An 18,317-nucleotide genomic window follows, 5' to 3' on the forward strand; every position below is an offset into this window, starting at 1 on the left:
TGTGTATTTTTCATTGTGATCATTTTATAACGATAATATAAAAACTGTATAATAATACAGTAACAAAAATGATCTAAACATCTAGTTAAGGTATTACAAAGTTAAGCAATTAAATACAGTTGGAAAATAGAATGGCATTAGAATGGCATTTTATTACAGTTCCACAAATAGCCCCTAGCTTTATAGCAGACCTTTCTCTATCTGGAGTCCAAGCAGAATGGCACCCTTAACTGTGGATTGCAGGTACTCCGTGCGCGTGTCACCACAGATGGCCAACCGGATCGTGGATTCTGCAAGGAGCATCCTCAACAAGTTTATACCCGATATCTATATTTACACAGACCACATGAAAGGAGTCAACTCTGGGAAGTAAGTGTCTGTGCATTTTTAGAGCTTATTTCTGCAGCTAACCATGCCTTTTCACACTCTTGTCCTGACTGCAGTAAAAGCTGCCAGGTGTGTGTCGGCAGCCAGAGGAAGAGGAGTGATTTCAGAATTAATTTGCTCCCGATTTACTGCCGTTGTCACCAGTGGTCATCTTTTGAGCACCTGTCATGTGGAAAGTATTGCAGTGGCCAGTGCTAGAGATGAGGGGTCCAGACCCTGGCCTGGGGCAGTTAAAACCCAGCTATTAATAAACGCTGCTTCCAGCTTTAAATCCCATCTGTTCCCACAAAAAATTAAAGCAAACAAGTTCTTCCACCCTGAGTAAATAACAGTTTAGGGGAAAATATCCTTTGTTGGTCTGTGCCAGTCGGTGTCTCTCTCCATTAAGGGGAACAACACCCCTAGAGCCAAAGAAAGTTGTTATTGCAGATTTGACTTGGATTTAGTTAAAGCCTTTGTGGAAAACCTCACTTTAGAAAATAAAAAGTTAATGATGATCTGTGTAATGAAAATACTTGTTTCAGGCTTTGCTTGTATATTTAGCAACCAGTAAGTTAGGGAAGCAATTAAAAACTAATTTTTTAATTACGAAAATGTTAAATATACAGAAAAATTGAAAGGCTAGCACAGTGAACACCTGTGTGTTCCCACTGCTTGTAGTTAACAGCGAATATTTCGCCATATTTACTTGTGTGTGGGTTTTCTGTGTTTGTTTTTGCTGAATCATTTCAATGCAAATGACAGTATCGTTACACATACAGTCTAAAGCTTGCAGGTTGTGTCTCCTAAAAATAAGAACGTCAGAGATTGGCTGTTGTGGGTTCAGAAATCATTTTTTTGCTAAGTAGTAGCACAGCCCATCCTTTCTCACAGCCCTTCCATCTGCTTTTCTTTGACTTCAGCCACAGAAGGAGAGAGAGCACAGGAGGGCTGAGTGGTTACGGCATTTCTGACCTTGATGAGGTCCATGGGAAAGATGAAGGTGATTTCAGCAATGTGGTGGCGGCTCATAGTTCAGAGTAATAGGGGTGGGGTGTCAGAGGGTACAGTCGGGAAAGGATTTGTGTGCCAGGCTGGCCCTTTCTCTGGGTTTGGAAAGGTCAGTGATGGTCCCAAACCTTTGGTGCACTGCTCAGATATCACCAGCGCTTTCCTCATTCATGTGGTGGGAGTCAGAATGCCGGCATCGGTAGGTTAGCGTACAGATTTGAGAGATCACATAGTTAAGCCGCTAGTGCGGTGGCTGGCACACAGTAGGTACTGCAGAAATGCTAATGCTTCTCATGCCACTCCTCCCTCTCTCTCCCCTTCTCAGCCCTTCTCTGGGGAGAGGGGATTACGGAGCCATGGGGAGAGTAGGTAGCCGCAGCAGCAGCTGACTGAGTGACCTGGTCTCCATCGTGCCTTCTCTCTCTGGGTGCTGGCTCTGTGAGGGTGTCCAGGAACGAGGCACAGCAGGTCTGAAGGCCATGCTGCCCCCACTGTGGTGCAGCTTTTCCTAATGCCATCGACTCAGCTGACCCCGGCATGCAGTCCAGCCCCATCCTTGCTGAGGGTGAATGGGAAGCTCATATGTGGATCAGGATGTGGGCGTGATGGACATTTGTGGGTCATCAACTCCAAGCCCCGCTTAAAAACAATTACATGTGAAAGCAATGCATGTTAGGTTTATGTTTCCTAAATCTCAAGTTACGGAGGACAAATGGTGCTCTTCCCTCTCTGTTAGGAAATGATGAAGACATAGTGGGTGTTTTCCTCTTCTGATTCACTGGGGTATCCATGTAATGAGGTTTATTGAACTCTAAGACTGAGAGTGTGTGTTGTGGACTAGAACCTTGGGGAGCAGCAGTTCTGGGTGCTCTGTGGCTCCGTGACCGGTATGCCCAGTTGCCTGTTGTCCCATTTCGATTCTCACAGTCTGGGGGGCCTGGGTGGCTCAGTCATGGCACCGTCTAACTCTTAATTTCAGCTCAGTTCATGATCTTTTTTTTTTTTTTTTTAAGATTTTATTTATTTATTCGACAGAGATAGAGACAGCCAGCGAGAGAGGGAACACAAGCAGGGGAGTGGGAGAGGAAGAAGCAGGCTCCCAGCAGAGGAGCCTGATGTGGGGCTCGATCCCATAACGCCGGGATCACGCCCTGAGCCGAGGGCAGACGCTTAACCGCTGTGCCACCCAGGCGCCCCTCAGTTCATGATCTTTGAAAAATATCTGGACCTTTACCAATTGGGAAGTTTTGTTTTGTTTTTTTAAGATATTTATTTATTTATTTATGAAAGAGCACGAGCAGAGAGGAGGTGTAGAGGGAGAAGCAGACTCCCCACTGAGCAGGGAACATGACACACTGGGCTCGATCTTTGTTTTTTCCTAAAACGAATACAATGTTAAATGGAACAGTCTTGATCAAATACAAAGTTTATCATAATAACAACTACACGCACCTCAGAGATTTCACATGGATGGAAAGATTCAGAAATTCTTGGGGACCGTAAGTGAGTGGGCGAAAGCAGTGACGGCAGCTTATCTGCTGGTTCTGCCTCCCTCTGTTTTCTACTCTTCACGTGGGTATGGTGCCACCTGTACCTCTGAGCCCATGCCCTCCTTCCTCCTGCTCAGGTGACTCGGAGGCTGCTCGAGATTGTCCCATGGGTGTGATGGCTGGGCGGCACGGGGTTAGGCGGTAAAGCATGACTCGGAGTGCCCCAGAACCTTTGTTCTCATTCACCCCCTTTCCTTGGTAGGTGCCATTAACCCTCGGCTGCATAGACAAAAAAATTTTTTTTAAAGAAATTAAGGACTGACCAATGTAGCTCATACAGTACATTTTGAAACATTATTAATTTTGTAGATAGTTTTTCTGAAATGGGTGCTTTGGCTTGTTTTGTGCTGGACACAGTGCTTTAGGAACATGGGTGTTGAATTGTGTTAAAGGGGGCACGTGTGTAGTGGTTGCATGTGGGTATACTGCTGGGAAGTACATATTTTTTAAAAGGCATGGGCAAAGTAGATGTCTGAGATGTCAAACTTGGAAGTTTTATGGAGAGGTGCTGTTTTTATTGTTCATGGACCGACTTTATTTTGTGCCAAACTGGTTGTCACTAAGCTCTGTGAGCACTGTTACCGTGGTGCTCCAGGTCCTGGCCATGGAAGCTTTCCCCCAAATGTTTGTTGGATGCATGGGTGAATGAGTCAGCTCTGATTCTGGACAAGAAGGGTGTTAGCTTATGGCTGTTGGTGGTAGGAACACCACCGAAGAGAACATGGTGCGAGCTCACTGGTTAGAGTAAATGAATTCTGAGTGAGGGATGTTCTTCAAACAAAGGTCTGTAGGCCCTTTCTGGCTCGTGTGGTACTTTTCATTATGGGGGAATAGCCTGATATTTCGGAAGAAGGGCTGTCATCGGTGGCCTCCGGCCGCTTATACCTTCTGAATTGGTTGAAGGCCGAGTACTGTGGTGGAGAACTTTCATGGACTTTGGAGTCTGGAAGACCTGTGTTTGAAAGGCATCTCAGTCACTTTCTAGCTGTGTGGGCTTGGTGTTGGTTGCTTAATTTCTCATTTGTAAAATGAGGGTGGTAATATTTACTCTGCAGAGTTGTGGTGTCAAAGCCCCTAGCTCAGAAACTGGCAATAAGTAGGTGCTCAATATCTGGTATCCCTGGTTAATGTTACTTTATATGTGGATCGTTAGCAAACGCGCACAGTAGGATCTTTCCCAGTGTAGGAGTGGGGAGAAGGAAGGCAGGGCCAAGGGGAAAAGCCATGCAAACTTGCGCAATCTTTGCTTCTGCCCTGTATGCTCTCACTAAGTCATTTATATTTCTAATATAAGCCAGTAGGAACTCTAGGAAGGCTTGGTGTGGCCAGACAGAATGCCATCAAAAAGATGTTTGTCTTCTCTCTTCCTTTTGCTGGTGAATGTGAAAGCCCCCCCCCCCCGCCCCGCTCCCCCCACTTTATGAACCCTACTCATGTCTGTGCCTTTGAATCCCCAGGTCTCCGGGCTTTGGGTTGTCACTGGTTGCCGAGACCACCAATGGCACCTTCCTCAGTGCTGAACTGGCCTCCAACCCCCAGGGCCAGGGAGCAGCAGTGCTTCCGGAGGACCTCGGCAGGAACTGTGCCAAGCTGCTGCTCGAAGAGATCTATAGGGTATGTCCTCAGCCCCTGCAGGTCTGGGAGCAAAGCCATCAGGAAGTGGTTCATTGTCTCTCATTTTTATTCCTTAGCAGCTTTCTTCCCGTCCAAGGGCTTAAGCCAAGGAGTTAACTGTTCCTACCCATTCAACAGTTTCGTATTAACTACTTGAATGGGTTAGGTAAGCTAGTCCGTGAGCAGAGATCCAGTCCCACTGGTTTGGGAAACAGGGCAGGTAAGTTTAATGGAGAGAGGAAGGAACTAGAACAGAGTCATACAAGAGAGAGGGGGTAAAAAAATGAAGCCTGTTTGGTGGTGGTTGGCCAGTTGAAGAGCACACACTGCCCTGACTGATGCAGGCACTGTCTCTCAGCTCCTCGAGTCCCCGCCATAAGGGAGCAGGGGCTCACTGTTTTCAGATTTTTCAAGAGAAGCTGGACATCTGGATTGGTATGTGACAGTTCAGATAGAAAGCCGTGTTGATAGGCTGGGTTTTGCAGTGTGCTGTGGAGCACAGAACGATGTCTGGGGAAGGCAGTCCTGCGTCGGCTCACAGTAGGGGCTTGGGAAGATCGAACGCAGCGAAAGACAGGACTTCACCAGTTGCCATTTTGCATCTGCATCTCTGCTGTGGGACACAGCTCAGCCCTGCCCGGACCAGCCTGTCCTTCCAGTTGCCAGAGTCTTCTCTCTGTCGGTCTGTGCAAGCAACATGCACGTGCACACACACACACTCACTGTGTCCTAAAGGCAGTTGAGCTGACCTAAAAGGAGCAAGGAAGAAATTGGAAGGGAAGGAAGAATGATGGCAGGAGAAAATAAGATGAAGCTGCCTGAAAATATTCTTTAAGATCCCATAAGCTTGGTTAGATGAGAGTCACAAATGCAGCTCCAAGGTTTCTGTCGTTTTGCATGATCTTTTGCCTTGGTTTCACATCTGAAAGCTGAAACTTTGCCCTTGACGTACAGAATGCAGTTCAGGCTTTGAGGGATGGTCACGTCTCTGCTGTGTAGGCGAGGCCCCACGTTCTCGAACTGAGCACCGGTGAGGACTGTACTCTGGGTGGTTTGCTACTAGATGGTGTGTGGTGTTTGTCAACTGTCTTTTCTGTCTACCTCAAGAACCTTTCATCTCTGCATTTGTCTGTGTATCTATTCTCAGTTACTAGACCTCTCTGTGGGTCCTTCTGGAGTCTCCCAGGGAAGTTTTGCCCTGATGAAAGCCACAAAAATCACATGTGAGCCCAGCGAAATAAAACCAGTAAGGCGGGTACAGTGTGATTTTTTTTTTTTTCTTTCATTCACTTCCTTTTGCCACTGTCATTGATCACTGTGGTAGGGTGATGGCTGGGTCAAGGGTCCCTGTACAGGCCTCACTAAGGAAAACAGCTTATAAACAGTCTACTCCCCTGATCCAAGTCAGCATTCTTGAAAATATGTAGTTGGTCACAAGGTGGAACAAGTAAGAATGAACTGTTTCAGAGTTAATTAGGATTTCTAGGTCCTAAATGGCTTTATTTCACATCCGTCTAATTAAGATGAAGACAGGGAACCTGCAAGTGTGTCTTCAGTGGTGTGCCTCCATCCCCTGTTCTCACCATTCAACTGGGAAGTAGTGGTGGAAGGAAGCACCGGGTCAGATGAAATCCTCTGGAAGGAGTGTGGTCAGGGTCTGGCCTCAGCTCTTTTGATGCTACATCAGCCCAATGGTTGGTGCTAAATTTAATGATTTTTTTTTTTTTTTTAATTTGGTGATTTTTGAAAGAGAGTAACTGGAAGCTGGGAGTAAATGATCAAGCTCTTGTTCTGGCTGTTACTTAGTTCAGGAAGTTTGTCATCTAGGCTTGTGTGAGGAAAGACTTTGTGTTTTATGTGCATCCCTCAGGCTCCGTTGACATGTGCAGGTGTCCCTTCCTGGGTCCTGTGGTGGCTGGCAGACCCTCTCCCTGACTGTAGGGGACGCTTCTGTCTCTTTCCAGCAGACCTGGGGGCATCGGAAGCATCGAGTCACAGAGTAGCCCAGTGGGAGCCCACATGTACAGCTGAGTGTGTGTTTTGTATCCCCATAAATAGCGGATCATAAGCCGGCTGAGTGACTGCACTCTCCCGCCGCCTTGGCAGCGCCAGTGCCCGCAGCCTCTAGTGACTGCATAGCTAGCGCTGGCTCTGCCTGAATTGTCTCTGTTCCTGCTGCCATCTCATCTTTGCAATAAGAGCAAAGCCACTTAAAACAGGGACTGCACCCTGTGCCTTGGGGTTGCCTCCACTACTCCCTCCGTGGAATCCTGTGCACAGACCCTAACATACTGATCACACTAAGATATTGGTCCAGCACATAGTAGTAGGCAGTGAGGATGGTAGAAAAGCAACACAGTGATAAGGAGAGAGGGAGGAGAACAGTTTCATTTTAGGCAGTTAGAGGGAGCAAGTTCTGTGCTAAGGTGCACAGCGGGGAGAGACGAGAAGCTCCTGCAACAGGCCAGCAGTTTCTGAGTGTAGTGGAATGTGTGCGTAGATGAGACCCATGGAAGGTGACAGTCTGGGCACGTCAGATTAGCTCCAGGACGGATCACATAAAGAGAGGCCGTGTTCCGTAGCCCTAGGTAATTAACTATACATTGCCTAGAGCTGATGATGCGTTTTGGCTTGTATATCTGCTGCTGCTTTCATTACAAAGGCAATGTTTCATTTTTCACTAGATACAGCTCAGTAAACTCATAGTCTCCATGATTACAGTTGTTTTTATTAACTGTTCCTTTCACTCCCTGAAGTTAGTTGGTATAAGGGTTACTCTTAAAAGACCTGCCCTCTGTTTTATTACTGCTTAGACTTTGTAGTCTGCTCTTCTGTGGTTCTGATACTCTGGGTGTCTGCGGTTATTTCCTTCCCTCTGTTTTGTTGGTTTTCCATTTTCTAGTTGGTACAACGATTAATCTTTAAAGTATTTGTGTTTACAGGGTGGATGTGTGGACTCGACCAACCAGAGCCTGGCTCTGTTGCTCATGACCCTTGGACAGCAGGATGTTTCCAAAGTCCTGCTCGGACCGCTGTCTCCCNNNACGTGAGTTGTTCCCTTCAGCCTTACCGTGCTGTCTGGAATAATCTTCCACTTGCACAGAACAACACAGCTATTGTGCCCCACACAGCTCATCTCTGTGAACACCTGCTTGTACTGATGGTTAGAGAGCTGGAGGCTGTCACCCTAAACAAGGATTTTACTTTTCATTCTTTCTTGTAGCTTCACCATTCCTGTCTGTCATTCCCATGTCATCAGTTATGTGATAAATACTGGGCAGTTCTCCTGTCTGTGCCTTAGATTTTGTTTCCATTTTGGAGGTAAACTCCTGGTTCTGTTATAGCTTGGGTTTTGTTGTTTGTTTTTTAAACCCCCCTTCTCCTTTATTGTGGCAAAAAGGACTGTGTTTTTGTCCAAGACAATAGGATGTGAGCAGGCTGGAAAGATGAAGGAGGAGGCAAAGTTCATATCCTGCCCCTGGGTTAGTGGGGAAATTAGAGAGAGGTGAGTTTGAGGCCATGGGTATCATCGAAGTTGACCGCTGAGGCATGAGGGCAAGCATTTTCCAAAAAGAGCAGCCCAGGCTTAATGATAAACAAGACTTAAATGATACACAGCAGAGTAGCAGAAGCACTTCCCATTGATAGTAACAGCCTCTGGGCACTGATGTGTGTGTGTGTGTGTGTGTGTGTGTGTGTGTGTGTGTCTACCTGACATCCTTACCTGACCATCTGTGGGTAGGAGCGGGCTGGGTGGGCCTTGTGTGGGCAGAGATACTTAGCTAGATATGAGACTGAACTGTCCTTTTTCGGTTATCATGGTACCGATGCTGTATATCTGAAAGGTACAGTACTGTGATAACTGAAGAATGGTGGTGCCTTCACGTTGGGAGAGGGGTGCACTCTGCTGTGGCTGGGGAGACCAGGAGACTGGGGGAGATCCTTATGGAGGCTTTTTTTTTTTTTTTTGATGGGTGGTGGGAGATTGTTTTGGAACAAGGAGATGGAAGAGAGTACATTCTGTTAACAGAGGGGGAAGACTGATAAGCAGGGGGCTGGTGAGGACCACACTATCTCCCGATAGCTTGTGTAAAGTATTTCACAGCACAGGAAACCGGAAATTGAGTAAATGGCACTCTAACACCAGGATTCAACATTGCTAAGATAGACTTTGTAACTTGGGCAATTAGAGAGGGGGTCGGGCTGGGAGCACAGCACCCTGAGTGCAGAGATTTGCTTCCCATGGAGACTTTGCTGGCAGTGGCCGCTAGTCTGCCCGCTGCGGCCCCTTCAGCTGGTTAGCGGCTCTCAAGGCTGCAGCTTCCCGGCCTCCACTCCGGGGCAGCGGAGGGCCTGACTGCTCGCATAGTATGAGGCTGTGTCTAGAAACGTGTGTGGTCGTGGGGCGTGGAGTTTGGCAGAACATTATGTGAAAAATGGAATGTATATTTTTATTTTTCCTTGACAGTTTTTTTTTTTTTTCTTTTTTGCTTTTGGAGACTTTTTTTTTTTTTTCCAGTTTGGCTCCAGAGCCTTTATAATCTTTTCAAGTCCGCGGCCCCTGTGGAGATGGTCAAGATGTGACTGGACGTTTTTAAACGTTCCTGTGTCCTACTCGACTCACTCCTCACCACACATTAATTGCAGTGTCCTGTCTTCCAGAGACTTTGCCTAAAATTATAACATCTCCTGGGAAAACAAAGTGGTCTGCTGTGAATGGAGCTTTAGAGGAGTAGGACAGATTGCAGAATTAGTGTTTTGAGACTTGAGGCTAGGCCTTACAGGACATTTGTCCTCTGGATTACCTGCCTCCCGGGGCTTCATGTAAGGGAGGGGACAGCCGACCTTCTTTTTGGTAAACTGGCACAAGGGTGAGGGTAAGGGAGTTTATTTTTGGAAGCTGTATCTGATTAGGGCCCTTTTTGCCCTTTATCATTATGGAAGGCTCCAGTGACCCAAAGTGGTGAAGGCAAAGGCGGGGAGAAGCATATGTCCATGAGGCACCCAATAAGCGAAGTTCACATTGTGTTCGTGTACAGTTAAGGGTGGAAGGGGACGGAATCCATCGTCAGGATGATCATACTTGGGGGCGAGCAGTTTATCCTAGTCAGATTCAAGAGCTTTTGAGATCAAACTGTCACACTTTCTTTTATGAGCAGTTAAAGTCATAAAAATTTGTTTTCTGAAACCTGATTTCTAACAAAAACCAGAAGCAAGATCCTCCTTGAAGAAATGTATGCTGGCACTTCGCACATTTTGATTTTTATAAATAGCTTTTCAAATGTCTGTTTACAGAGCACTGGGATTAAGGAGGATCTTTTTTCATGCAATGTTGCTTTCAAATCCTTTCTGGAAAATAAGGGTCTCTGTGTTCTTCCCTCCTTTTCCTCTTCCCTCTGTCTTACTTCAGGAGATTGCTCTTGGTGGTTTTTTCTGTTACTTGAGAAAGTAAGTCTATATGTGTGAAATTCTTCAGGAAGGCCAGAGAGATTTTTTCTCAGTAGAATAAAATAGTATTAAATGGCATGCTAGTGTGTGTAGAATCAATTTCTGTTGAATTTATTGAGTTTTAGATGGTTATAATTGATGAGAGTGGTTCTGCCTTCTCCTCAAAAAGCTTAACTTTAGAGGTTAGGGAAGGATTTACACTTTATTTAAGGCAGGGTGAACAGCAGGAAAAGTCAATTTTAACGAACATCCTAATGAGCACTTTCAGAGATTGTTCGTGATTGGCAGCTGCGGTCGCCAGAGCGTGCTGCATTCTGCGTGAGCGCAGGTGTCGGAGTCCTGCCTACCTGGGTTTGCGGTCTGGCTCTGCCCCGGAGCTCAGGAGACTGGACCAGGCACTGAGCACCCTGGCACCTGTCTCGTCAGTGGAGATGGTGAATGGTCCTGAAATCATCGGTTTGTAGAGATGGAGTGAGGCTTGCATGAGATCTGGTAGTCAGCCCTCCCAGCCGTGCAGTGAGCCTCACGGAGCTCAGTCGATGCTGGAAGTGGAGGTTTGTGCCTGGGCGTCCCCTCAGCCCGGGACGTCTAGTCTCCCGGTAAGGTCACTTCGGACACCAGGAGGCCTATAACTTGCTTTGGGTGTTCTCGGGCCTGAAGTCACTGTGAGTTGTCTGCTCAGCTATCTCTAATTCTGTATTCATTATGACCAACCTCCTGCAGTCATGTTACTAAACACCCCATACACATCTTATTTGTGATTCCCAAGAATTCGGTAGGGTTGGTTTATTTAATGAACACTTACAGTGTTTACTGTTGTCCAGAAGTTGTTTTAGGTGCTTTAAAAATACAATTCATTTAGTTTTCATGATAACCCTATGGGGGCGGTAAAGGCAGATAGGTACTTTTCATGCTCCATTTTACAGGTGAGGGGGTTGAGGCAGGAGAGGTCGAGTCATGTGCCCGGCGGCACACAGGTCAGCCAGTGGGGTTCTGACTGAGACGGTCTCGTCCAGAGTCCCTGCTTCCCTGACGCACTGTGCTCTTGTGTAAGAGCTGGGATTCCATCCACATCGTTGGGCTCCGGGCACCTCCACGCCTCAGGCAGGCTGCCCTGCTGCATCTTTTCACAGAGTCCTCGTTTCAAATTCTGCTGTAAAATGATCTCCTTCTATCTTTAGTTAGAAGTCTAAAATAAACCATGCCACTTTGTTTTCTTTTTTTCTCACTTTAATAAATGACCTCTTTCCACTGCTTGTGAAGTGCTGGAGAGCGAGAGCCCAGTGTCCTTGTTCACACCGACTGCTCGGGGCTGTCGGCTCCCCCAGTCTGAAGCACAGCAGTGTGAGACCAAATGAGAGAATGCCCGGCTGTTTGGGCTCAGTTGCTTAGCTGCTGTCTGCAAGCTAGTGCGGCCCAGTCCACCTTACCTCTGGGGAGTGCTTGAAATCCTGCAAAGCCCCATCACTTCTATTATGCTGTTTGTACCCCAGAACGTATTTGGCATATGGAAAAAAGCCAGGGATAGCTTTACTTTTCGGATGAAAAGAGTGAAGTAGTTAAAATCAGTTATAAAGGTAGCAGGAAACAGAGAGGCTGGGGGAGATGTGGGTCCTTGGCTGAGTTTGGCAGAGAACTCGCTGTGAGCATTCGTTCTTGGAACAGAGGTCGGCGGGCTTCGGGAAAGCCACTTTTGGCAGAAAAAGCACCACCCGTGTATTTTTTAAAAGCTGGTGTGTCATGACTATGGGGTCCCATTGAACAGAATTCTCTTCCTACTCCTGAAACTTACCCCTCAACTTCCAGAGCAACACCTTAGGCCTGAGAAGAGGTAACCCTAATATTGAAGTGACTTGGTGGAGCAACACCTTAGGCCTGAGAAGAGGTAACCCTAATATTGAAGTGACTTGGTGGAGCAACACCTTAGGCCTGAGAAGAGGTAACCCTAATATTGAAGTGACTTGGTGGAGCAGGAGGCAGGGACCCTCTGTCAGTTTTTGTGTCTGTGGAGCTACCGGGGAGAGGGCTCGCCCATGATCCTGTCACCCTCTCTGTGTCAGGCTTCAGGAGGGTGACCTGGTGAGGGGGTTGGTGTTTAAGGGATGGGTGGGCTGCCTGGCAAGTCCCAGGCAGTTGGGGTTCAACGGGCAGGTACCCATGAGCCCAGTGGCCTTCACCTGTTGACCAGGAGTGGCAGTGGTGGTAGGAACAACTCACCGTTTGAAAAGACACAGGAAAAATGATCTCTGTGCTCCAGAATTCTCTGAGACATGTTTGTCAGAGGGACTGGAAGCTTTTATGGAAAGTGTTTTTCCACAAAAGTATTGTGTTTTTTTTTGGTTTTTTTTTTCTGAAAATAAATCATCACTTTTTCCTGAACAACAACAAAAAAGCTCACTCTGCAGTTGTCTAAGTCAGGAGTTCATGTCCTTCGCACAGGAGTCGTATAGAAAGAGTTCCAGTTGCCCAAAATGGTCAGTCTGCAAAGCTGCCAGTTACACTGGGCAGGTGGTCACTGTGCTCCACCGAGGAGCAGAGCTGCTGTCAGTGAGCCACAGCTCCTCTTCTGTGTGGCCCTGTGCTTGTGTCCCAGAAGGGGACCCGGAGGTATGGCCACAGCCATGCAGAGCTGCGCGTGGTGAAGGGCGCAGGGCAGCACGGATGTGACTTGTTGAATTCCTTCAGGAGACAGTTAGGATTTAACATCGTCTGTGGTTATTTCTCGGCTTCTGGAGAAGCAGCCGGAGGTGGGAGCCCATTCTGAACCCCCCCCCCCCAGCCCCTTCATGCAGGCTTCCTCAGACAGGCAGAGGGGCTGGCAGAACATCTTGTAGAACGTGGAACTGACTTTGCTTTTCCTAGCTGTTCCAAAGGCTACAAACACCACGAGGCTGCAAATATGTGGGGCTGTACACTCCAGCCTGTGTTTCTCCGTCCTTCTCCAGGTGCTCAGGGCACGCGGAGGCCCCTCGGGGGTTCTGCCAGCTGCCGAGGGCGTCTGGGTTTCCCAGCACAGTCCAGCGATTCACAGCGTAGCAGGCTGGGCAGGCTCGGGAGCAGAGCGCGCCCTGGGCTGTGCTCACTCGGGCAGCGACAGAACAGGCTGTTTTCCCCTTCGAACGCAGACAAGGGGGTGAGGTGGCTAGCACTCGGTGTCTCGCTGCCAGCTGGAAGCTTGGCCTGCAGATGTCGATTGTTTATCTGTGGGTTTGATGTATGTGTTTTCTCTCCTAGGACAGGGCAGGGGCATGGTGGGGCTGGGACGGAGAGCAAGAAACAAAAAACTTCAATTGGTGAGGAAGACAGGGAAGCCGGCAGGGAAGAACGGGCTTTCCTTCACTGCTGAGAGTGAGGACGTCCCATGTCTTTTTTTTTTTTTTTTTTTTTAAATTTATTTGACAGAGAGAGAGAGAGCCAGCGAGAGAGGGAACACAAGCAGGGGGAGTGGGAGAGGAAGAGGCAGGCTCCCAGTGAAGCAGGGAGCCCGATGCGGGGCGCGATCCCAGGACCCTGGGATCACGCCCTGAGCTGAAGGCAAACGCCCAACGACTGAGCCACCCAGGCGCCCCAAGGACGTCCCTTGTCAAAGCTAGCCCCAGCTCCTGAGTTCTCTTCAGGGCCTCGCTGAGCAGCTGCTGGAGCGCCCAGCAGGGAAAACAGGTTTCAGCAGCAGACATGGTCTTTGCCTGGAGGTGCTTTACCAGAGGGGGAGCGGACAGCTGTGAGACAACTCTACAGAAGCATTAATTCGACACCATGAGTGAGCCAGGAATACCGTGGAAACCGGAGAGCTTGCTGGCCGAGGGAGCTTTCGTAGGAGAGTTGCCAGATGGGATGTTACTGTGAAGATGGAGACGGAGAGAGCAGAGAAGTGAGGGACTTTTGTACGAGCGTGCCCCACACACCACAGCTACCTTCCAGGGTAGCTGCTGTTTCTTCTCTTAGTCCCTGATGTGCTGGTTGTGTCAGCTGGACAGGCTGAGGAGTTGTTCCACCCCTTTGCTCTCCCTCGTAGTTTGAAGGACAAAGGGACCGGAAGTGTGCGAAATTCACTGCAGTAGGCTTTGTGCTCGCTGGGTATATACTGTGTGAGGGTGGGAGCCAGGCCCACTACTTCTTTTGAATTTCACAAATATCATATATTTATTCATTTTGAACAGCTGTGTTCAGATATAACTCACATACCACACAGTTTACCCGTTTAAAGTGTACGGTTCAGAGGTGCCTAGGTGGCTCAGTCAGTTAACCGTCTGACTCATGGTTTCAGCTCAGGTCGTGATGTCAGGGTTGTGAGATTGAGCCCCGAGTCAGGCTCCCCGCTCAAGGGGGGAGTCTGCTCAAGATTGTTTTCCTCTGCCCCTCCCCCACAGGCACGTGCACGTGCGCCCGCATGCTGTATCTCTAAAATAAATAAATCTTAAAAAAAATAAAGTGTACAATTCAGTGGTTTTTAGTATATTCACGAGTTGTGTCACCATAACCACAGTTTCAGAACAACCATAATTTTAGAACATGTTCACCACCACAGAAAGAAACCCTTTGCCCACTCATGGTTGTTCCCTATCCTTCCCGCTCCCCTCCCCCTTCCCCGCCCTGGGTAACCACTAATCTGCTTTCTGCCTCTATAATTTGCCTGTTCTGGCGATTCCCGTATAAATAGACTGATACGATATGACGGCTTCTTTGACTTAGCGCAGCGTTTTCCGAGTTCATCTGTGCTGTGGCGTGTGTCAGTACTCCACTCCTTTTCAAGGCCGAGTAATACTCCATCATATAGACACCCCGCATTTTGTTTATCCATTCATTAGTTGATGGGCATTTGGGTTGTTCCTACTTTTTTGGCTGTTATGAATAATGTTATCACAAACATTTGTGTCAAGCTTTTGTGTGGGTGTGTACTTCATTTCTCTTGTTCCTATACCTAAGTGGGGAATTATGGATCATGGTAAATCCTTATTTAAGGTTTAACTGCCAGATTATTTTCCATAGGGCCATGCCGTATTAACATTCCATCCAGCAGTGTTGAGGCATCTCATTGCTTCACATCCTCATCCAGACATGTGAGGTCTCTCTTTTTGATTGTAGGTATTCTGTGGGGTGTGAAGGGGGATCTCCTAGTGGTTTGATTTCATTTCCCTAATAACTCATGATGTTGAGCATCTTTTCTTGTGCTTATTAGCTATTTGTGTGTCTGGAGAAATGTGTATCCGGATCCTTTGCCCATCTTTAGTTGGATTATTTCGTTTTTTTATTATTGAGTTGTAAGAATTCTTTATATATTCTCAATACCAGACTCTTATCAGATACATGGTCTGCAAATATTTTTTTTTCCATTCTGGGACTTGTCTTTTCACTTTCTTGATAGTGTCTGTTGATGCACAAAAGATTTTAATTTTGATGAAGTCTGATTTATCTGTTTTTTATCACTCTGCTTTTGGTGTTGTATTTAAGAAACCAGTGTCCAGCCCAAGATCATGGGGATTTTCTCCTGTATTTTCTTCCGTGAGTTTCATGTGTTAGCTGTTAAATTGAGGTCCTTAATGCATTTTGAGTTAATTTTTGTGTATGATGTGAGGAAAGGGCCCAACTTCATCTTTCTGCATGTGGAGCTGTCCCAGCAGCATTTGTTGAAAAGATTATTCTTTCCTCATTGAATTATCATAGTACCCCTTTTGAAAATCAATTCACCATAAATATGTGGGTTTATTTGACTCTCAACTCTTTCCTGTTGGTCTCTATGTCTAGAATCAGTATTTTGAAAGCTCAGGTGATTCCATGTGCAGGCAGGGTTAGAACCATCTGGCTAGGGTAGGGAGTTCGGATGGTTCATCTGGGAGGCAGTAGGACACAGGGTTGCTGGATACTTCATTACAGATTTGCAGACCATCTGTTCTTAACTAAACCAGTGTTCCCAAACTTGCCTGATTAAGAATCGCCAGGGAGGGGTGCCTGGGTGGCTCAGTTGGTGAAACATCTGCCTTCGGCTCAGGTCATGATCCCAGGGTCCTGGGATCGAGCCCCGCATCAGACTCAGTGAGGAGCCTGCTTCTCCCTCTCCCTCTGCCTGCCACTCCCCCTGCTTGTGCTCGCTTTCTCTCTCTCTCTGTCAAATAAATAAATAAATAAAATCTTAAAAAAAAAAAAGAATCACCAGGGATCCTTGTTAATAATAGATTTCTGTCCCCTGTGCACTGGGGAGATGGGGCCTGTAAGGGGTGGGGAGGGGCCGTTTTTGTGTTGGCCTGTGCTTCCGGCTCTACCATGTGGACCCTTGCTCCCTACTAGTTGTTAGTTGAATAGGACCTTCAGGAATCTGTGTGTTTAATGAACTCTCCAGGTGAGTCTTACAGTTGGGCCAGCTGGGGAGATGCTGAATCTGCTAGGGCACACCAGTAGAAGCCTGCTTACCTGTACCATGGTCCTTCCATAGAGTTGCTGTTTCCAAGGTACTGTTGGGGTGAAGCCATCATTCTGTCTTAAAGGAGATGACAAGAAACAGCTCTATGAAACTCCTTGTCACGTTTACTGTGAGCTCATCCCTGGCCACCTTGTTTAATATGGCCTGCCATATACATACAGATACTGTTATACCCATATTTCTTCCCACCCCCCTGCCTTGTGTACTTTATTTAAATTTCCATAGTACTTTTAAAGAGTATTTAACTTGTCTGCCCCAGTAGATTGACAATTTCATGAGAGAAGGGATTTTTTTGTTGACTGCAACATCCCCAGCACAACATCCCCAGTGCTTGGTACATAGTACGCACTCAGTAAATGTGTGTAAATGGAAAGGTTTTATTGAGGTTGAGGAGTGGAGAGAGAGACTTCTCTGTTTTGGCATCTGCTTGCTTTGACTTCGTGATTCTGTGAGTCACGGGAGTACATGTTTCTCTGCATGAGCTGCTCAGAGACTAATGCTGTATTTATGTCCAGTCGAACATGCGTGGGGCCAGATGACTTATGTGTCGTGTACTAACCTCGGACCTTTAAAAACCTATTTAGTTTATTTAGTTTATCTTGTTGTATTGTGTGCGTCTCTATAGGCTGTCCAAATCAGCTTTGGAAAATGGCAGGCTGTGAATAAATACTATTTAATGAGCTTTGATTGAGAAGTTCTTAATTTTAGATATTCTTGATCTGTGAAAGTAAAGGCTTGGGTTCTAGGTGGGGGAAGGAGAACTTTTTTTGAAAATAGAATTCCTTTTTCACTCCTCCCTCGTTTTTTGTTTTTTTGTTTTTTCCTTTTTAGGATAGAGTTTTTGCGGCATTTGAAGAGCTTTTTCCAGATTATGTTTAAAATTGAAACCAAGCCATGTGGTGAAGAACTCAAGGGTGGGGATAAAGTGCTGATGACCTGTGTTGGCATTGGTTTCTCCAACCTTAGCAAGACCCTCAAGTGATACTCTCACCAGATAAGGCCCCAACGCCTACAAACAAAGCAGAAGCTGCTGCGGACACCCAAAGGGACCAAGTCCAAATTCATCCAGGACAGGACATGCTCTTACATTAAGGTTTTCTTAATTTTCCATTAAAAAAAATCAGAATTTTTAAATAGAAGACATCTCTGTATCATGTGGTTTCTAGCCATTTCTGCAGTGGCACTGACATTCCTCAGGAGGCCCAGTCATGACGACCGCTCCCGTGGCTCACCTGGATGAAGAGTGTGCCTTCAGGACACAGTTGTGCTGCTAGCACAGCCTCACACCTGCATCCCTGGGCTTCTGTCGTGTGGAGTCTGTTACCGTTCCTCCTGTGAGGACTGACCGCTTTGAGCCCCCTCGGTTTCTCTATAGGGATTAAAGGAGATAATATGGGGTGGAGTGCACTGCTCCACACGTGTCAGAATTGGTATATGAAGCCCATTTGTCCCTCGTCTTCTGAATGGACTGACATCTTGGGGGCAGGTGCTGCCCCCCGTCTGGCTCATCGTATGTGTATGTGGGGCGAGGAGTGCCTGGGGAGGGCAGGGGTCAATTAAAGTTATTGGATATTTTCTCTATCTAAGCTGTGCGGTACATTTTCTTATTTTATCCTCATGGTAGCTCTGCGATGTAGATTCTATTATATTCTTAAGAAAATTCACAAAGGGTATTTTATCCCTTTGAAATTTATAATGGGAAGACATTAGAGCTCCTGATTTAAAGTGCTGCATGTATTAGTGTCAGAGTCTGGAATTGGACCCTACTTGCAAGCTGCTAAGTCAGATTATTACTGCTCCGTGGACGCTAGCGGAAGACCTGCGGATCTTGGGTCAGAGACAGAGACCTTTGTTACCTGGAGCACAGGGAGCAGCATGAGCTTCATGTTTGTATCGGTTTCCCCTGTGGC

At 47.0% G+C, this 18,317-nt stretch overlaps 1 protein-coding gene across 1 annotated transcript in view; it reads left to right on the plus strand.

Annotated features, from left to right (window-relative positions):
• The window catches only part of RCL1 (RNA terminal phosphate cyclase like 1), a 57,327-nt gene extending 39,339 nt beyond the window's left edge, over positions 1-17,988 (plus strand). The window contains exons 6-9 of the mRNA XM_040620302.1: positions 244-369; positions 4,385-4,541; positions 7,484-7,587; positions 17,239-17,988. Of these exons, the coding sequence (XP_040476236.1) occupies positions 244-369; positions 4,385-4,541; positions 7,484-7,587; positions 17,239-17,389 (538 nt within the window). The 3' untranslated portion in view covers positions 17,390-17,988. The remainder of the gene's footprint in view (positions 1-243; positions 370-4,384; positions 4,542-7,483; positions 7,588-17,238) is intronic.
• The last annotated feature ends 329 nt before the right edge of the window (positions 17,989-18,317 follow it).

This window comes from Ursus maritimus, unplaced genomic scaffold, assembly GCF_017311325.1.
Source record: "Ursus maritimus isolate PB19 unplaced genomic scaffold, ASM1731132v1 scaffold_34, whole genome shotgun sequence".
Taxonomy (NCBI): domain Eukaryota; kingdom Metazoa; phylum Chordata; class Mammalia; order Carnivora; family Ursidae; genus Ursus; species Ursus maritimus.